The 15693-nt window shown below is 43.1% G+C and overlaps 1 protein-coding gene across 1 annotated transcript; it reads right to left on the bottom strand.

Moving 5' to 3' along the window:
- Window positions 1-3734: 3734 nt before the first annotated feature.
- On the bottom strand, window positions 3735-14643 carry rnd3a (Rho family GTPase 3a). Its single transcript, XM_061690802.1, has 5 exons — window positions 14391-14643; window positions 14177-14264; window positions 8328-8437; window positions 6209-6343; window positions 3735-6087 (listed from the first exon to the last, which is right to left on the bottom strand). Exons 1-5 carry the CDS (start codon window positions 14538-14540, stop codon window positions 5839-5841), a joined length of 732 nt encoding a protein of 243 aa, XP_061546786.1. The 5' UTR covers window positions 14541-14643; the 3' UTR covers window positions 3735-5838.
- Between the last annotated feature and the right edge of the window lie 1050 nt (window positions 14644-15693).

Below are 15693 nucleotides of genomic sequence, written 5' to 3' on the forward strand. Positions count from 1 at the left end.
ATGCCTCACAATAAACCATTGTGACATCGCTAAATCATAGGACAACAAATATACAAGGACGGGAACAACAGCATGGAACAATAGCACACAACACCAAATGACCAGGCTGTTTGGCTCGTGTTACGTCACAGCGCCAGATAGAGCCTAAGACCGGAATGCGCTGGATGCAAAAAGCAGAAGGCCCATTCTGCATCATATTTATTGATTTAACTGCTGTTTATCTACTATACAATCAGTTGAAGCTCCCTCAATCTCTCAAAATCCACCCAACATTCCATGTGTCTCTGCCCAAGCCTGTCTCCACTGTGAATGTGAGTGCCCTGCTGATTGGCTGGCGACCAGTTCAGGGTGTATCCCGCCTCTCTCTCTCTCTCTCTCTCTCTCTATATATATATATGCGTGTGTGTGTGTATGTATGAAGTATATATTGTAATCCTGCATACAGTAAGCACATTTGGGTCAAAGTCAATAATTTGGAAAATAATGTTCTTATTTAATTTACCCTTCATAATGGTAAATGGACTGCACTTATATAGCGCTTTATCTACACCATCACAGTGCCCAAAGCACTTTACAAAGCCTCACATTCACACACCAGTGGGCAACTGCTGCCATGCAAGGCGCTGCTAGGCTAACTGGGAGCAAATTAGGGTTCAGTGTCTTGCCCAAGGACACTTCAACATGCAGGCGGTCATTGCCAGGATTCGAACCAGTGACCCTTCAGTCACTGGACGACCTGCTTTACCTACTGCGCCACAGAGTAATGTATGGAATATCACCTACATTTACTTTATGTATATTCTTTGATGTAAAAAAACAAAAACAGATTATCACTAAAGGCTGTACACAGTAGATTGCAAACAAGAAAATACAATTTACAGGAAGCTCTCCACTGGTCCCATTTGGATACTTCTGTTCCCACATCTTACAATGTAATGGCCCTAAAAACAGGATGTTTTCGAGCATGTTCAACAGTCAAAACTAAAAAGTCTAAACGATGTAATTGGAATTACCCTACCGATGAAAGAACATCATCTTGTCCTGGCATGTCACATTTCTTAGGCTGCACTCAGGGTGGAGTAAGTTTGCAATGTTCTACATATTGCAAAACTATCTCATGGGTTTTTTTATGAAGGGAGGGGAAGTAAGGTTAGGAGGCTTAAAGGGCCAGTGAACTGCCTATCTACTATGTTGCCAGCTAACATTAACATGCACAGGTATTTCATGTAAATCTTAAGCATTTGGTAGTAAATCTTTGATGAATGGAAGGTACTGATGAAAAAAATCCACCTGATGCAGTCGTGACTAGTTTCTCACATTCATTTGTCTGCCTCCCCATATCTCAGGCCTCATATATGTGGTTAGATCACTGCCTGAAGTGTCAGCTTTCAGTGTTGGGGGAACTGCTTGCATATGGTGCCTTATGGTTGGAGCTTTTTTTTTTTTTTTTCAGCTCTTGTACTGGATCATATTTGTCTGTGCAACTTTTCCTGTATATTCATAGGTTCGGATTGCAATTTTGCCATGATTTGAATACAATCCCAACCTTATTACTAATAAACTAAAAGTTAAAATGAGTCACCCTTTACTGGCTGTAGTCTAACAAGCCGTTCATTAAAAACGCCTATGCATTTTAAAACGTGACGAAAGGAAGGCTTTTGTTACTGCCAGGAAACAAGACGCCCTCATTTCTGCCCCCGCTTTGTTACAGAGTGAGAGGCTTAAATAAACCGCACCTGTGCAATCATGACAATATGTCCATGTTATCTGGGAAAAAGAAAAACATTTCATGTTAAAGGGAAAGGCCTGAGCTAAATTGTACACATGAACTTTATCATCCAGGACATGCAAGTCTACACCTGTTTCTTGTCATGACTGAAAAGTAGATCTACAATTTATTTTACATCTTATTATTATCTGATTAAGTACAGTCAGTTTCATAGATTTTGGGATGTGTGTGAAGGCAATGTGTGTGTGTGTGTGTGTGTGTGTGTGTGTGAAGGTTTTTTCTTCACCAAGGAAAGAATTCTTCATTATGGTGCGTCACAGTGCAGCTGGACAATGAACTGAAGCATACCGTAAAAGCAAATAAATAGCTTTTGAAACCAGAGAAGTGTAATTTTATGCAATAGCCAAGTCAATTACCTGACCAGAAGCTGACTGAGCATGCATTTCACTTACTGAAGACAAACCTGACAAGAAAACGCCCCAAGAACAAGCAGGAACTGAAGAAAGTTGCAGTAGAGGCCTGGCAGAGTATCACCTGGGATGAAATCCAACATCTGGTGATGTCTATGCGTTCCAGACATTTGGCTGCAATTGACAGCATAAGATTTGCAACCAAGTATTAAAAAGTTTGTTTGATTTATGATTGTTAATTTGTCCTATTACTTTTGGTCCCTTAAAAGGTGGGAGTGATATATACATACGGTTGTAATTCCTACACTATTCACCTGATGGCGGCATGGTGGCCGACTGGTTAGAGCGTCAGCCTCACAGTTCTGAGGACCCGGGTTCAATCCCCGGCCCCGCCTGTGTGGAGTTTGCATGTTCTCCCCGTGCCTGCGTGGGTTTTCTCCGGGCACTACGGTTTCCTCCCACATCACAAAAGCATGCGTTAATTGGAGACTCTAAATTGCCCGAAGGTGTGACTGTGAGTGCGAATGGTTGTTTGTTTGAATGTGCCCTGCGATCGGTTGGCAACCAGTTCACGGTGTACCCCGCCTCCTGCCCGATGACAGCTGGGATAGGCTCCAGCACGCCCATGACCCTAGAGAGGAGAAGCGGCTCAGAAAATGGATGGATGGATATTAACCTGATTTGGATGTAAAACCTGCTGTTAAAGCACATCTTGTTCATTTCATTTCAAATCCATTGTGGTGGTTTTTAGAGCCAAAATATATTATGGACCTGACTGTACCTTGTTAACAAGACTGGTTGATACAGTCCAAAGATATTTGCATAATGATAGCGTTATTCCGATGTACGATGTTGTATACTACTACAGTGTATTTGAAATAAAACAAAATGTTTCTGACGTGCCGAATATTCAATGGAAAAGAGTGTTCAAGACAAGAGGGAATGCTTTTCACCGAAAACAATTATGAAGGCAACAACAGCGCCCCCCTAAAAAAGCAGCAAGTGAAGATGGCTGCAGTGAAGGCTTGACAAAGCCTTCCTGGAGAGGAAACTCAGAATTTGGTGACGTCCATGGGCTATCTTTAACAATTATCTCACTTATCTCAAATAGTTTGTACCCACTTGTCTTATTTCAAATCCCTTGTGCTAGTGTACAGTCACACAGTCATAAAAGCTGTCATGTCATGTTGGAGGAAACTTGATGGGAGTGGTGGGAAGTGTCACGAGTGTGCATAATCACACATTTCCACTGAATAAAAGATTTAGTTGGTTTTGGATTGTAGAAAAGGTTTAGTATTCATGAGTGAGTAAATGGAAGAGTCAAAGTTCATATTGACCTTGAAAAAAGTGGTTCAACGTGCCAAAATTCACTCAGCAGCTTTTTCCTAAGTGAAAGCAAATTTGTTTTCATAGTAATTGTAATCTCTTTGCATCAAATGAAAGACAGGTGTAACTGAACTAAAAAAACAAACAAAAAACAATTACCATGACCCTAATGAACATCCTCCAGTGAACAGACAAAAACACTTTGACCTTCAATTTAATTTTCATTTATTTTAAAAGGAAAATATACAATTCAATAAATATTGTGGCAACAATATCGGCAAGGTGACATCAGGACTGGAGAAAACATGAAAATACACGCATGCAGGAGACAACATGAAATCAAACATTTGGTTCAGACCTCTGGCATTAACTTGGACGTTTTGAAAGTTACATTACGAGCACGTCATTACCAGTGGGTAAAAAAAAAAAAAAAAAAAAAAAAATTTAAAAGAAAAAAAAGGTACATTTATTTGCTCCAACACTGGCCCTCAGCACATTGACATTTTTTAACCTAGACCCTGATGACGCAGCAGCAGGGTGTCTTGAGGCGCAAACAAAGATACAAGGAACAAATCTGTTACCTTGATAAATAACCAAGCTAACATGTTAACAGCGCTGTACATTAAGGCAACATTAGCACTTGCTGCTCTCTCCTGGAGGTGTACAGTTGACCCTGGATGACTTGATATTTAGTTAAACATAATCTTAGAATACACCATTGGCTAGAAGCACATAGGAAATTGAAGGGTTAATCAACTGGCAGAGCAAGTCGACATTGTGGCCTACAAAAGACTGCTAAATTGACGGTTTGTTTTGATTTAACTCATTGATACTGAAAGCAAAGAACCTTGCCAATGTTAATTGGATTACAGTAAGTAATTAAAAAAAAAAAAAAAAAAAAAAAAAAAAAAGATATTCGATTGAGATTTATAGGGTAAAATTCTAATGCTTATCACAAATTTGGTTAGCGCTCACTCTCCTTCATGCCCTACACAGGCCACTTCATGAATAAATGCACCACCGCCGGTTGTCAGAGAATAATTGCATATATTGCTGTAGCTTTACAGTGTTAAATCTACATTTGTATTTTTTATATATTTTTTTAGATTAGCTTTTACTTCTTGAGGCAATGGAGACTATAGATTTCACAAGTTGGCCTCTTTGAGATCCAACCAGTTAGCTGTCAAAACATGGGGGGGGGGGAACAAAAAACAAAAGGGGTAAACAGCAAGAGAGGGAAGTTTAGTGCAGGACTAACACAACGATTGTAATCAATATCTGCTGACACCACAGACTGGTGTACAGGGGATGGAATGATGGATGGCCTCTATAGGCTGGAGCACCCTCATCTTTGGTACCTTGGGAGCCTTCAGCTGTCACTAGGTTGCTATCACATGTTGACATGCCCATTTCTCAAGAAGAATCCTGAGGCTGAAGGAACTTCCATCCATCCACTTTCTGTACCGCTTCTCCTCACTAGGGTCGCAGGCGTGCTTGGAGCCTAGCCCAGCTATCCTCGGGCGAGAGGCGGGGTACACCCTGAACTGGTCGCCAGCCAAACGCAGGGCACATAGAAATTTCAGGGTGTACCCACCTCTCGCCCAGAGTCAGCTTTGATAGGCCACAGCACACCAGCGACCCTAATGAGGATAAGCGGTAAGGAAAATCAATGGATAAAATGAATGTTAAATAAATCTAAACCTAATTGATCCTTCATGTTACCGAACATTTATTCAAACACCCAACCCTTCTGCAGACATGCGATTTCCAGAACAACTGATCATGGGAAAGGGACACTGTTATACACCAATGACTTCACATTATACAACATATTGTAGACGGAACAAACAGCATCTTAATTGTGCAGGGCTGTCATGTGCTTCAGTTGGTTCGACACAGAACTGAAGCACAGTGACAGTGTGTTACTCTGAAGCCCTGTGAGCAAAGAAAGCAGCGCCAACCAACCACGTCAGCACCTCCTTTAACCCCACCCAACCATGGCATCATCATAATGTCACATGTTCTCATGAGTGTCCCAATGACATTACTTCTCCATCTTAGTTCCTGTGGGCTTTTCTGCGTCTGCTTTGCCCTCCTGCAGGAAGCAGGAAGTAAGCCACTTTCTGAGCAGGTATCACGCTGACAGATAGCTTCCTCGACAGCGGGGAAGGGGTCTGTGCTGAGCGGGTTGCTATTTTGACTTATTGATGCAGCGTAATCCAGGAACTTGTAAATAAATTGAAGCTTATAAACCCCCTTTCCGGACACAAAATGGGTCTTTCTCATGCAGGAAAGAGGCATTCCCCATATAATCCTGCTTGCTCCATGCTCAGTCCCCAATTCTATCAGTATATTCCCGCTCAGTTCGATCAGTCACATGACAGAGCAACTTCTGGCCTTATCCTTGCGGAGGTCTGAGGCTACAGCTGCCAGGTCGGGCCTGCCGGGCATATGTGAAATCCTCTTGCTGGCGCGGGCGGTCTTGCTACGCTTTACATTTTTGCCATTTTTGTTGATGCAGGCCAGTGTGGCCACATGGAAAATGTCCCGCACACTGTTCTCTGATTGCTGTGCCGAGCACTCGATGTACGGCGCTGAGATCTGCTTGGCCATGTTGGAGCCCTGTGGAGGAAGGAGGCGAGTATGGTTAGTGATGGATGGGGACGTTCTGATTTTCCATCTTAAAGAAAGGTTACAAAAAAAATTATTTTGAATAATGTGCCATTCCAAATTTTGCGTGTACCTGGTCATAAGACACGGGTGTCTGCCGGTGGTTCGAGAGCTCCACTAGCGTGTTCAGGTCAGTGCGCAGGTCTGATTTACAGCCAACCAACAGTATCTTAGTGTTGGGACAAAACTCCAGTATCTCTCCCTTCCACTATGGAGAAAGAAACAAAGTCTCAATTAAGGACACTGAACTGATGCAGTAGGCTCATATATTAAATGTCTGCTGGTTCTTCTTGGGAAAGGTTGATTTCTATCTGGATTTTGAGGTGCAAAGGTCAGAGCTACAACTTCCTCTAGCCCCACAAAGCTTTGAACCCAGGAGTGAAGGCAGGCTACAAATAATCTCCATGTTTCCTTCCTGCCAACAATAGACGCTCTGTGATGGACGGAGATTCCCTCAGGGCTTTAATCTGAGACTAAAGTGCCTCAGGCCCAGGTGACTCAATCAGGGGATCAAGTTCAAAGACAACTAAAAAGGGAATGGTACTGCACAATGACCCTAGTAGAACACACAGGCCACCTGACATACACTATTAATGTGACAGACACCTTCTCATAATTTTACAAATGTTGTTACTATTTAACTGTACAGGTGATAAACAACTGGATGTGCTCCTTGTGTGTTACAATCCACCTCCTCCCTTCTGAGTCTAGTACCGGTAAAAGATACAAATAAATATTAAAAAAAAAAAGAAAAAAATGTTTTTTTAAAGCGCTCATTTTCATGTTTTGTTTCTAAATACAGTACATTAAATATATTTGAAGTGCTAAAAACGTGCAAAGACTGAGAACAATATAGTACTGAATTGTTGAGGTAAGGCTTAAAACTCTTTCACCTTCTAGATTTTACTGATTTTGTGGGCGGGTCTAAAACCTAGCACCGTGACATCACGGGGTTGGGGCCTTTACCCCACTATGCAAACACCCAGCGCCCTTATTCCATGAAGGGGCCATTTTGCGGGATTGCACTTCCTTGTTCATAAATAACTTTACCCAGTTCTACCAAATATAGGGGGCAATTGGTCATGATACTATGCCCACAACTTGGAAAAAAAAAATATCTTCCCTCAAGTGTAAGGTGTTTTGTGTTATTTGGGCAACGTGTCTTGGCATCCGGCACCCATGCACGTTGTGTTGCGAGGCAGCGGTGAAACGGACGAGATCCACCGACCCGCGGCCCATTGCCAGCGCCTAGAGAAGCCGCTGGAGGTCCAACACAACAGCGTTAGTTCCGTTAGCCTCACAGCCACCTTCCCCGCAAGGAAGATGAGGGAAAACTTCATCCTGGGGACTGGTGAGCATCACGCGGCTTTTGATGCTTATGGAGCACCATTCGCAGCCACAAATCTGCAGGAAAACTGTCCTGGCGACTTTGTTTATGGTCATTATGGCAGCTCTGAGGCTGTTTCTCTGCAGCCCGTGAAAGCGTGTGATATCTCGGTTGCTGGAAAGGACCCGCGAGAGAAGGAAGATGGTACGTGTATTTCATTGACAAGAGAAGTGGGATTTTCAGAGCTCTCATGACACATGCCCACAGGGTCTGGAAGCTGAAAGAGTGTCTCAATTCTTGACCATTTTGAAGCCTGATTTCACATAATTTGCAATTTTTTTATTCATTCATTGTCAGCCTCGTTAACAAGACTCTTCTCCCTGTTGTGCCAAATTTACAATACATTTTTTTCACCAGTTTGGTTGCACTTTAAATTGTTCACTGCTTTGTGCAAAAAAAAAAAAAAAAAAGACTAGCATGTTTATATGTTTTGGAAAATCCTTTTCTTTTTTTGAGCGAACCCGTTTCCGAGGAGCAGACATGCCACCAACCTGATGACCAATGTTATTTATACACAGCAGGCTAACATGTGGAAGTCAGCCTGAACATCCACCATCAACAGATGAAAAAAAGAACGAAAGCAGCTCCACAGTTCCATATCACATCAGTGGAAATTTGTCACTTCCTTCTTTTCAGCTACTGTATGTAACAGACTGCCACATGATAACTTGACTGAGTACAGACTTTTCATCCAGATCAATGTAACACAGGCTTCTTGCCAGCAGATCAAACACAAATAAAGCCTATATTGTCAACACACTTAGAAGGCCTTAATCAAGAGACAATTATATCAAAGACAACTGACCTTCTTCAGTACGCTGTCAAGGGTTTCGGGGCGACTGATGTCAAAGCAGATTAGCACTGCATCTGAATCTGGATACGAAAGAGGCCTCACGTTGTCGTAGTACGGAGAGCCTGAAAGAAAGAACAGAGAAGCTGGATTAAACGCATTAATGTATGTGAACATGACACACACCCTCTTTTAAGGTGTGCTGGAAAAAAATAAAAATCAAATTAAAAAACAGATATTCTGTGACAGTGGTTCCTGTGGCCACAACAGCATTGTTGTTTCGCAAATTTGAGTATTGTCATATTTAATATTTCTCTAATGCTGTGCAATCGGTTTGTGAGTTGGTCCATACGTTGTGACTTTTGGTAATCATTAAAAAAAAAAAAGTCTAAAATCATTGATCTGGTAGCTTTCTTCCTGCAAGCAAGTTTTCATTTGTGGTACATTCATACATTATAAAAAACAGGTGAGCAACTGAGGCAAACACATCTCCATTGAAGTTATTTTGGGATCAGCCAAACATAGATCCAGTATCATCAGGAAAGAAAAAGGAAAGCAGACACTATCAGACACTTTTTTTTTTTTTTTTTTTTTTTTACTAACTGGAATAGTGTGAAGTGTTCATCATTTAAGGGATGATCCCATTCAGGATCTCCAAAAACAACGACGAATGAATAAAGCAATGCACTTCAGTTGGTCAAATGACAAGCCATAGCAATCAAATGAGGAAAACAAATAATGCAAAATATGTGCTGACTATGACAAGATGCTTCTCGAGAGAAGAAAAATACTGCAGCGAAACAGAACCTCAGAGTGAGAAAACTACGTACTCCCTCCTCAAATTGAAGCCATATGCAGTGGAGACGCCCTTTCTCCCCGACAGACATCATGGTCAGGAAGTGCTGGGGGGGGTTGTGTAATGTCAAGGTGAGTCAAGATCACATGACAAGTTATGGCCGACCACACACAAATGGCTGCCAAAAATCTGGGGAATTTTGTTATGGGGAATTGAAGTCTCCCTTGGGAGGTCCGTTTCCAAACACTGAACAGCCAGGAATGCACACACACACTTTACTCTCTTAATTCAAACAGTCTTGGGGGTTGGGGGGGGGGGGGACATTTAAACAATCCATTCTTCCTTTCAGGCAAAATAAAACAGTGACACTGGCTGATGGAAACATGAACCCAGTCACCCATTGGGAGAGCCGCCAGTGTCTCGTGAGGGAGCATGTGTGTCAGGCTGCTCATCTTTCTGTCTGTGTGCGAAATGTAAAAAATAATAATGAATGAAAACACTTTAAAGTGATGAATAAGTACAAGAATTGATTGCCCAATATTGTGTAGTACACATAACATGCCATAGTTTAACAGTTGACATTTGTATAAACACTGTCCAAATACACTATATGGACACTGGGCCTCTATCAAATTAGGATTTTCCAAAATATCAGTCTGCTGAAGAATTATGTTGTAGGACCTAAAACCAAGGGATCGACTTGAGGGTAGCTAAGAGCTCTAGCTCAAGCTCTGATTTATGAATTTATTAAGGGGTCTTTCCATATAGTGAACCATCAATGCTCTCTGCAGAACACTTATTTTTTTTTTTTTAAACCAGAGTAAAATATACCCTATGATGGACCGCTCTGTGGTATTGGAGGTAATCTTGGCAGCACATTAAAGAAGTGGATAACTGTGCATTTATGTTGAAATATTATGGGGTGTGTGATGTTTGAGGTAATCAGCCCCGTTGCGCTCCGGTTGCAAGCCTGCGTTCCACAATATTACGGTTTCCAAATGTTAATCCGGGGGGCCGGTTCTGTGAAAACATTTCCACCAAGTGCTCCAGTTCAGCTTGCCACAGTACAGTATCGGGCATTTCACTGATCTGGTTGATGTTTCCACCACAGGGTGTGCAGGCTACAGAGTGATAGCTGTGTCAGCTACGCAAATATTTTGGAATCGCTGCAGTGCGACAGAGTGTAACCTGCGAGTGAGTTCAACAAAGAAGACCGCAACTCAGTAAACTAAAGCCAAAAATGGAGGGTATCCAGAATGTGGTGTTCCTTTTTTCTTCTTCATGTTGTTTATTATTTTATTCTCATTTTCACAGTGGAATGATTAATCTCTATAAATCAATCAATGGGTACCATACCACCGGCTAGAATACCATGTCAGATGAGTGGTTTTGGTAACTTTGACTACTTTTGTTCCATAATGAAAGTACTTAAACTGTATGGGTGGATGGAAAAGGTGCTTTGGTGTGTCCCAGTGGCCGCAACCAATTTTAATGTGAAAGCCTCACACGTTCACTGTCATGCCAGAGACTACACAGACCACATTCTTCTCATGTCATGCTCGCCACATAATGTGTTTCAGAAGAAATGTCCAGTCTTGTTTTCCCAATCACTCTCTGCATGTGGATCATTCCGGGAAGACATCTATTACGTGTTTAAGTATTTAAGCAAAAGTTCTAACTCTTAGCCAAAATGATTGTCTCTTTATGGCAAGGAAGAATTGGGGATCAACCACAGGAATTTATTTCCCATCTTTCATAGCTGTCTTGTTTAAATCACGACCACATCAAATTGCTTCAACGTTTTCTTTTCTCTCCTTTCTTCAGTTGCTGGAACCAATCACTGGGAAGACCCAGTGACAAGACTCCCGTGACTGAAAGGGACACGGAGATAGTAGAAATTGTAGACAAAAATTGCTTTTAGCAAACCGGTGAAAAGAAAAACAAAGTCTGAGGACATTACACCGACAAGAAGTTGAAATGGGGAAAAAGGGAAGTCAGACCCCTTCATCCCAACGGTTTTCACACCAGCATAAACTCACATGGACAGAAATACACACCCACCTGGGTGATTGTCATTAATAGCTGCTGTCATTGTTCTCAGAGGACCTGTAAATCTAAGAAGATACATACTTGGCCTTGTCTCTATTTTCTGGCTTGTTTCCCTTCACAGCAACTGCAATGACAAGCGCCACATTATCTTACATGACCGGGTGCTCTGATGCTAGTTTTTAAAAAGTTTTACATTTTTTTTTTTATTCCATCCTATTGGCCTGTAAACTCTGTAGACAACACTGGCTTGCTGACACAGATAGTGTGTGATCTAATACAAACAGACTGTCATGGAGTTAGCAACAAAAGAGGTATGGAAAGACCTGCTGATTTAATGCATAGCTAAACTTCAGCAGAGGGGCAGAGAATGTGTGCGTGTGGTACAGAGGTGTTGAACCACCTGTGGCAAGAGTGATGGGTAAGTTCTGCAATTTAGGCCCACAGAGCTTATATATCACTCTCAACTGTGACACAAAGGGTACACGATGCTATCTGTTAACCCTGACATTACAAAGCAGCACAAGAAACAATAGGCACATTTATAATAAAACGCACCACAACACGAGGCAATGTTTAACTCAGCTGAACGCCACCATTTTTCAGTTGCATTTGTTGTTTGTTATTTTAACAGGATTACACAAAACTATTCACATATATTTTTGCAAAACTCTGTGAGGGGATTTAGCTTGACCATCTTCATAGATACCCACCTCCAGTAAAAAAAAAGGAGACAGACATTTACCCAGTTAAACAATACAATTGAATGTTCTTGTTTTTTAGTAAAATAGTTCTAACACAATGCTGCTCACAAAAAGGTGAGGCTGAGGGCTCTGCCTTTTTTTTTGTGTGTATTGTGGATTCTCCTGCCAATTGGCTAATTCAGCCCCGATTCAATTTCCCCGTGCAAACAAGGTAGGACTAGTGAAACACGCCACTTCAATTTCACCCTGCTAAGGATCCGGACTTCAGGATACAATAGGGTTCTTTATCCATGGGAGAGCTAAACCTTTAGTCTGTGGAATGCCAGACATGCAGCTCTAATTCAAGCCTGAAAATGCGACCCACTGCAACAATGGCTGTGGACAGGAAATGGGAGCATATTCCTGGATATACATGGAAATGGGAGCATATTCCTGGATATACATGATGCTATGTGGGGGGGCTCATCGGAGTCCTACTTTGAACTGGGCTCATACTGCAGGTGTGCACACAATATAATAGTGCTCACTAGAATGAAGTCCGATAAGACAACAAGAAAGCATCGGCAAATGGAAGGCAGTTTGCCTTAATGATCTGAATTAGTCCTATCTCGCACTCTATCTCGCGCTCTATCGTTAAACACACATTCCTTATTAGATTGCCCATCAGGGCACAACAAAGAGCCCCCACCATATGTGTGTGTAGGTGTTTTCTAGTGGGGGCTGGGGGCTCTGTTTGACTTAATTTCTGTGTCCGGCCGGCTCTTTATCTAAGTGCCTGCTGGTCTTTGTTTGACTGCACACAAGGACGTAGCGTATAATGGATCGATAGGGCGGCCAAGGCTCTATCAGCAAGCGCGTGTGAGCCTGGGTGGGGGTTTAAATTGAGGTGGGGTCCGGGTGCCATCTCACAATGACTGATCTGAAAGGAAACACCTCCCCAAACACACACACACACACACACACACACACTCAAAAGACACAAACATAGTTCTATGACAGAGCAAAAAGAAAGATGTCTATGGGCAACTGCCCAACACTGCAATAAAACGCACTCTTTTCTTCGCCTTTCACAAGTCACACAAACAGTGGGCGTGAAGGAATTTCAAATGTGAGCAGTATTTGACAGATGTTTCTTCTCCTATTTCCCTCAAGGAAATATGTCCTACCTACGCTGCTCTACTTCAAGAAAGATTCGCCTGTTTGCAGTCGTCTCTTTAAGGCAAATGAGTATTTTGAGGTCTAAAAAAAGAAAAAGAAAAAAAAAAAGTCAGTCAAACACCACTGAGGAATTCCAAACCAGAGAAGAGCAACAGCTGGCTGTCTGCTTGGCCCCACCCGTAACCATTTCCAGAACCCCTGTCCCCACTTCCTCACCTCCAATACGCATGCAACATATGCTGCACTCGCTTGCGCCTGGTAGACTGACTGAATGCTATGCTTTTCACTGCTCAGGCATTGATGGATGTGAGAGGGGTTGTTTATACACCTCCCCACCCCCACACACACACATACAGGATGCTGTAGCTAATTTGGCCCATGATCACAGTCTACAAAACAAGAGATTAAAAAATGAAGAGCCAGTACATATGTTGCAAGCCTTGACATTTCCCAAAACCAGGCAGATTTCAAAAAGTCTGTTATCCAGATGTATAATGACCATTGTGTCTCTTTTTGTTTTCCTACTTGGGCTTCACAAGTTGATCCAAATGGTTCAGATTCATCCATCCATCCATTTTCAGTACCGTTTCTCCTCACTAGGGTCGCGGGCGTGCTGGAGCCTATCTATCCCAGCTGACTGTGGGCGAGAGGCAGGGTACACCCAGAACCGGTCGCCAGCCAATCGCAGGGCACATATAATCATATCAACATTTCATGTGAAAATGTAAATACTTTGCTCAGGCTACATGTTGGACCACATCAGGGGAACACACTACAATCTACTCACAGCGTGTACAGTGAGGTGAATTTCAGGAAAGCTATTAATCTAAAGTTGCACAAAACCACAGTCATGTGTGACATCACGAGACGTTCCTCACAATACATCTGTTCAGCCAGCATTTAAGGACTGTGTGTTTTGCTTTTTCCTTTTCTTTTTTTAACTATTATTTTAAAAGAAGGAGCAGCCTCAACGTAGGCCCAACACAACAAAGGTAAGGGGATTCCAATCAGAGGCAAAACACTCCAGCATCACCATACACATTTCATCAAAGCAAAGATGGCCTACTTTGTTTTAATCGCCATTACTTCCTACGGGAAGGCATTGTGTTGGGACTTTCTAGCGATTTCAGCAGAGATATGCACATAAATGCAGTTGTTACCTGAGGTGTCCCACAAGCTGAGTTCAATCCTCTGTGTGTCGATTTCAAAACTGGCCGTGTAGTTCTCAAACACAGTGGGGACATAACTCTGCCAGGAGCAAAAACAGTGCGCAATGTTAGGACACAAATCACTGCATCGCCACACCACTGAACCCATGCATGCCATTGCCATCGTTTTTGGAGCACGCAGGTCTATAGTCAAAATAATTCTCACCTCGGGGAAACAGTCCTTGGCGAACACGTGAAGGAGCGCGGTCTTTCCGCACTGGCTGTCTCCCACCACCACGATCTTACACTTAACACTAGGACTAGGATCCATGGCGGATTTCACCGAGAGTTTCTGACACGGACGTCTTTCCTTCATTGATTCCCGCCGGGGAGCGAATATGATTGGAAAACAAATCCACGGCGTAGCGCGTGTGAATGTTTGACGCCGCCTGGCCGACCGACTCACCCGAGTTGTCCGCGCCTGCTGGAAGCCGGCGCAAACGTCTCGCACACGCTCTTATAGGGCGACGGGAACCAATAAGTGGCTCCCTCCCTCCCTCCCTCCTCCTGTGGCCTCTTCTGCTCGCCTGCTCGCCTCTTCCCACACGCAGCACACTGCGGGCCTTTCTGCTCTGATGGCGCCCCCTCCTGGTTGGAACTGTCACAAATGGATACAAATACAGCAGGGAGTCCTCACTGCACGGTCTCAACCGACGACGCTTCGTGGTTACGAACGGCGCCCCTTTTGGGTGCGAGCCAAGCACGGAGGTAAGGAATTGTTCTGTTTTTTTTTTAGTTTTTGTTTTGTTACCGTTTCATACTGATATTTTCGTTTATATCTGTACTCTTGAGCGTGGACTGTTAAGGGCGGGGCTGCTGAATGGCGATTGTGACGTGGAAAGAAGAAATGGTCCATGGGAGTACATATTTGTTTCGGCAGTGGCGGTTCTAGCCCTTTTTGATGAAGTCATGTGACTGGGTGTAAGTTGCAGCCAATCGCAGGCCACATAGAAATAAACAACCATTAGCACTCACATTCACACCTACAGGCAATTTAGAGTGTTCAGTTAACCTACCGTGCATGTTTTTTGGGATGTGGGAGGAAACCGGAGCCGGAGAAAACCCACCCAGGCACGGGGAGAACATCCAAACGCCACACAGGCAGGGCCGAGATTTGAACCCCAGTCCCCAGAACTGTGAGGCAGATGTGCTAACCAGTCGCCCATCGTGCCGGCTTTTACTAATACCCGTTTTGATAAATTTTTAAAAAGTCTACATCCAAAATATTCCCTTTTATTAATGTTCATAGTGCTATTAATGAGAAGAAAACGAAATCACGGCGGAACGGTGGGCGACTGGTTAGCACACCCGCCTCACAGTTCTGAGGACGCAGGCTCAAATCCGGCCCCGCCTGTGTGGAGTTTGCACGTTCTCCCCGTGCCTGCGTGGGTTTTCTCCGGGTACTCCGGTTTCCTCCCACATCCCAAAAACATGCGTGGTGGGTTGATTGAAGACTCTAAATTACCCGT

Source organism: Phycodurus eques, chromosome 1, assembly GCF_024500275.1.
Source record: "Phycodurus eques isolate BA_2022a chromosome 1, UOR_Pequ_1.1, whole genome shotgun sequence".
NCBI lineage: Eukaryota > Metazoa > Chordata > Actinopteri > Syngnathiformes > Syngnathidae > Phycodurus > Phycodurus eques.

Bases quoted from the DNA above. Each gene is read 5' to 3' on its own strand.
- rnd3a (XM_061690802.1), bottom strand. From the start codon at position 14,540: ATGAAGGAAAGACGTCCGTGTCAGAAACTCTCGGTGAAATCCGCCATG. The intron at 8,438-14,176 runs GTAACAACTGCA...TCTTTCTTTCAG, and splicing joins CAGCTTGTGGGACACCTCAG to GCTCTCCGTACTACGACAAC. The intron at 6,344-8,327 runs GTCAGTTGTCTT...CTTTCTCCATAG, and splicing joins TTGACAGCGTACTGAAGAAG to TGGAAGGGAGAGATACTGGA.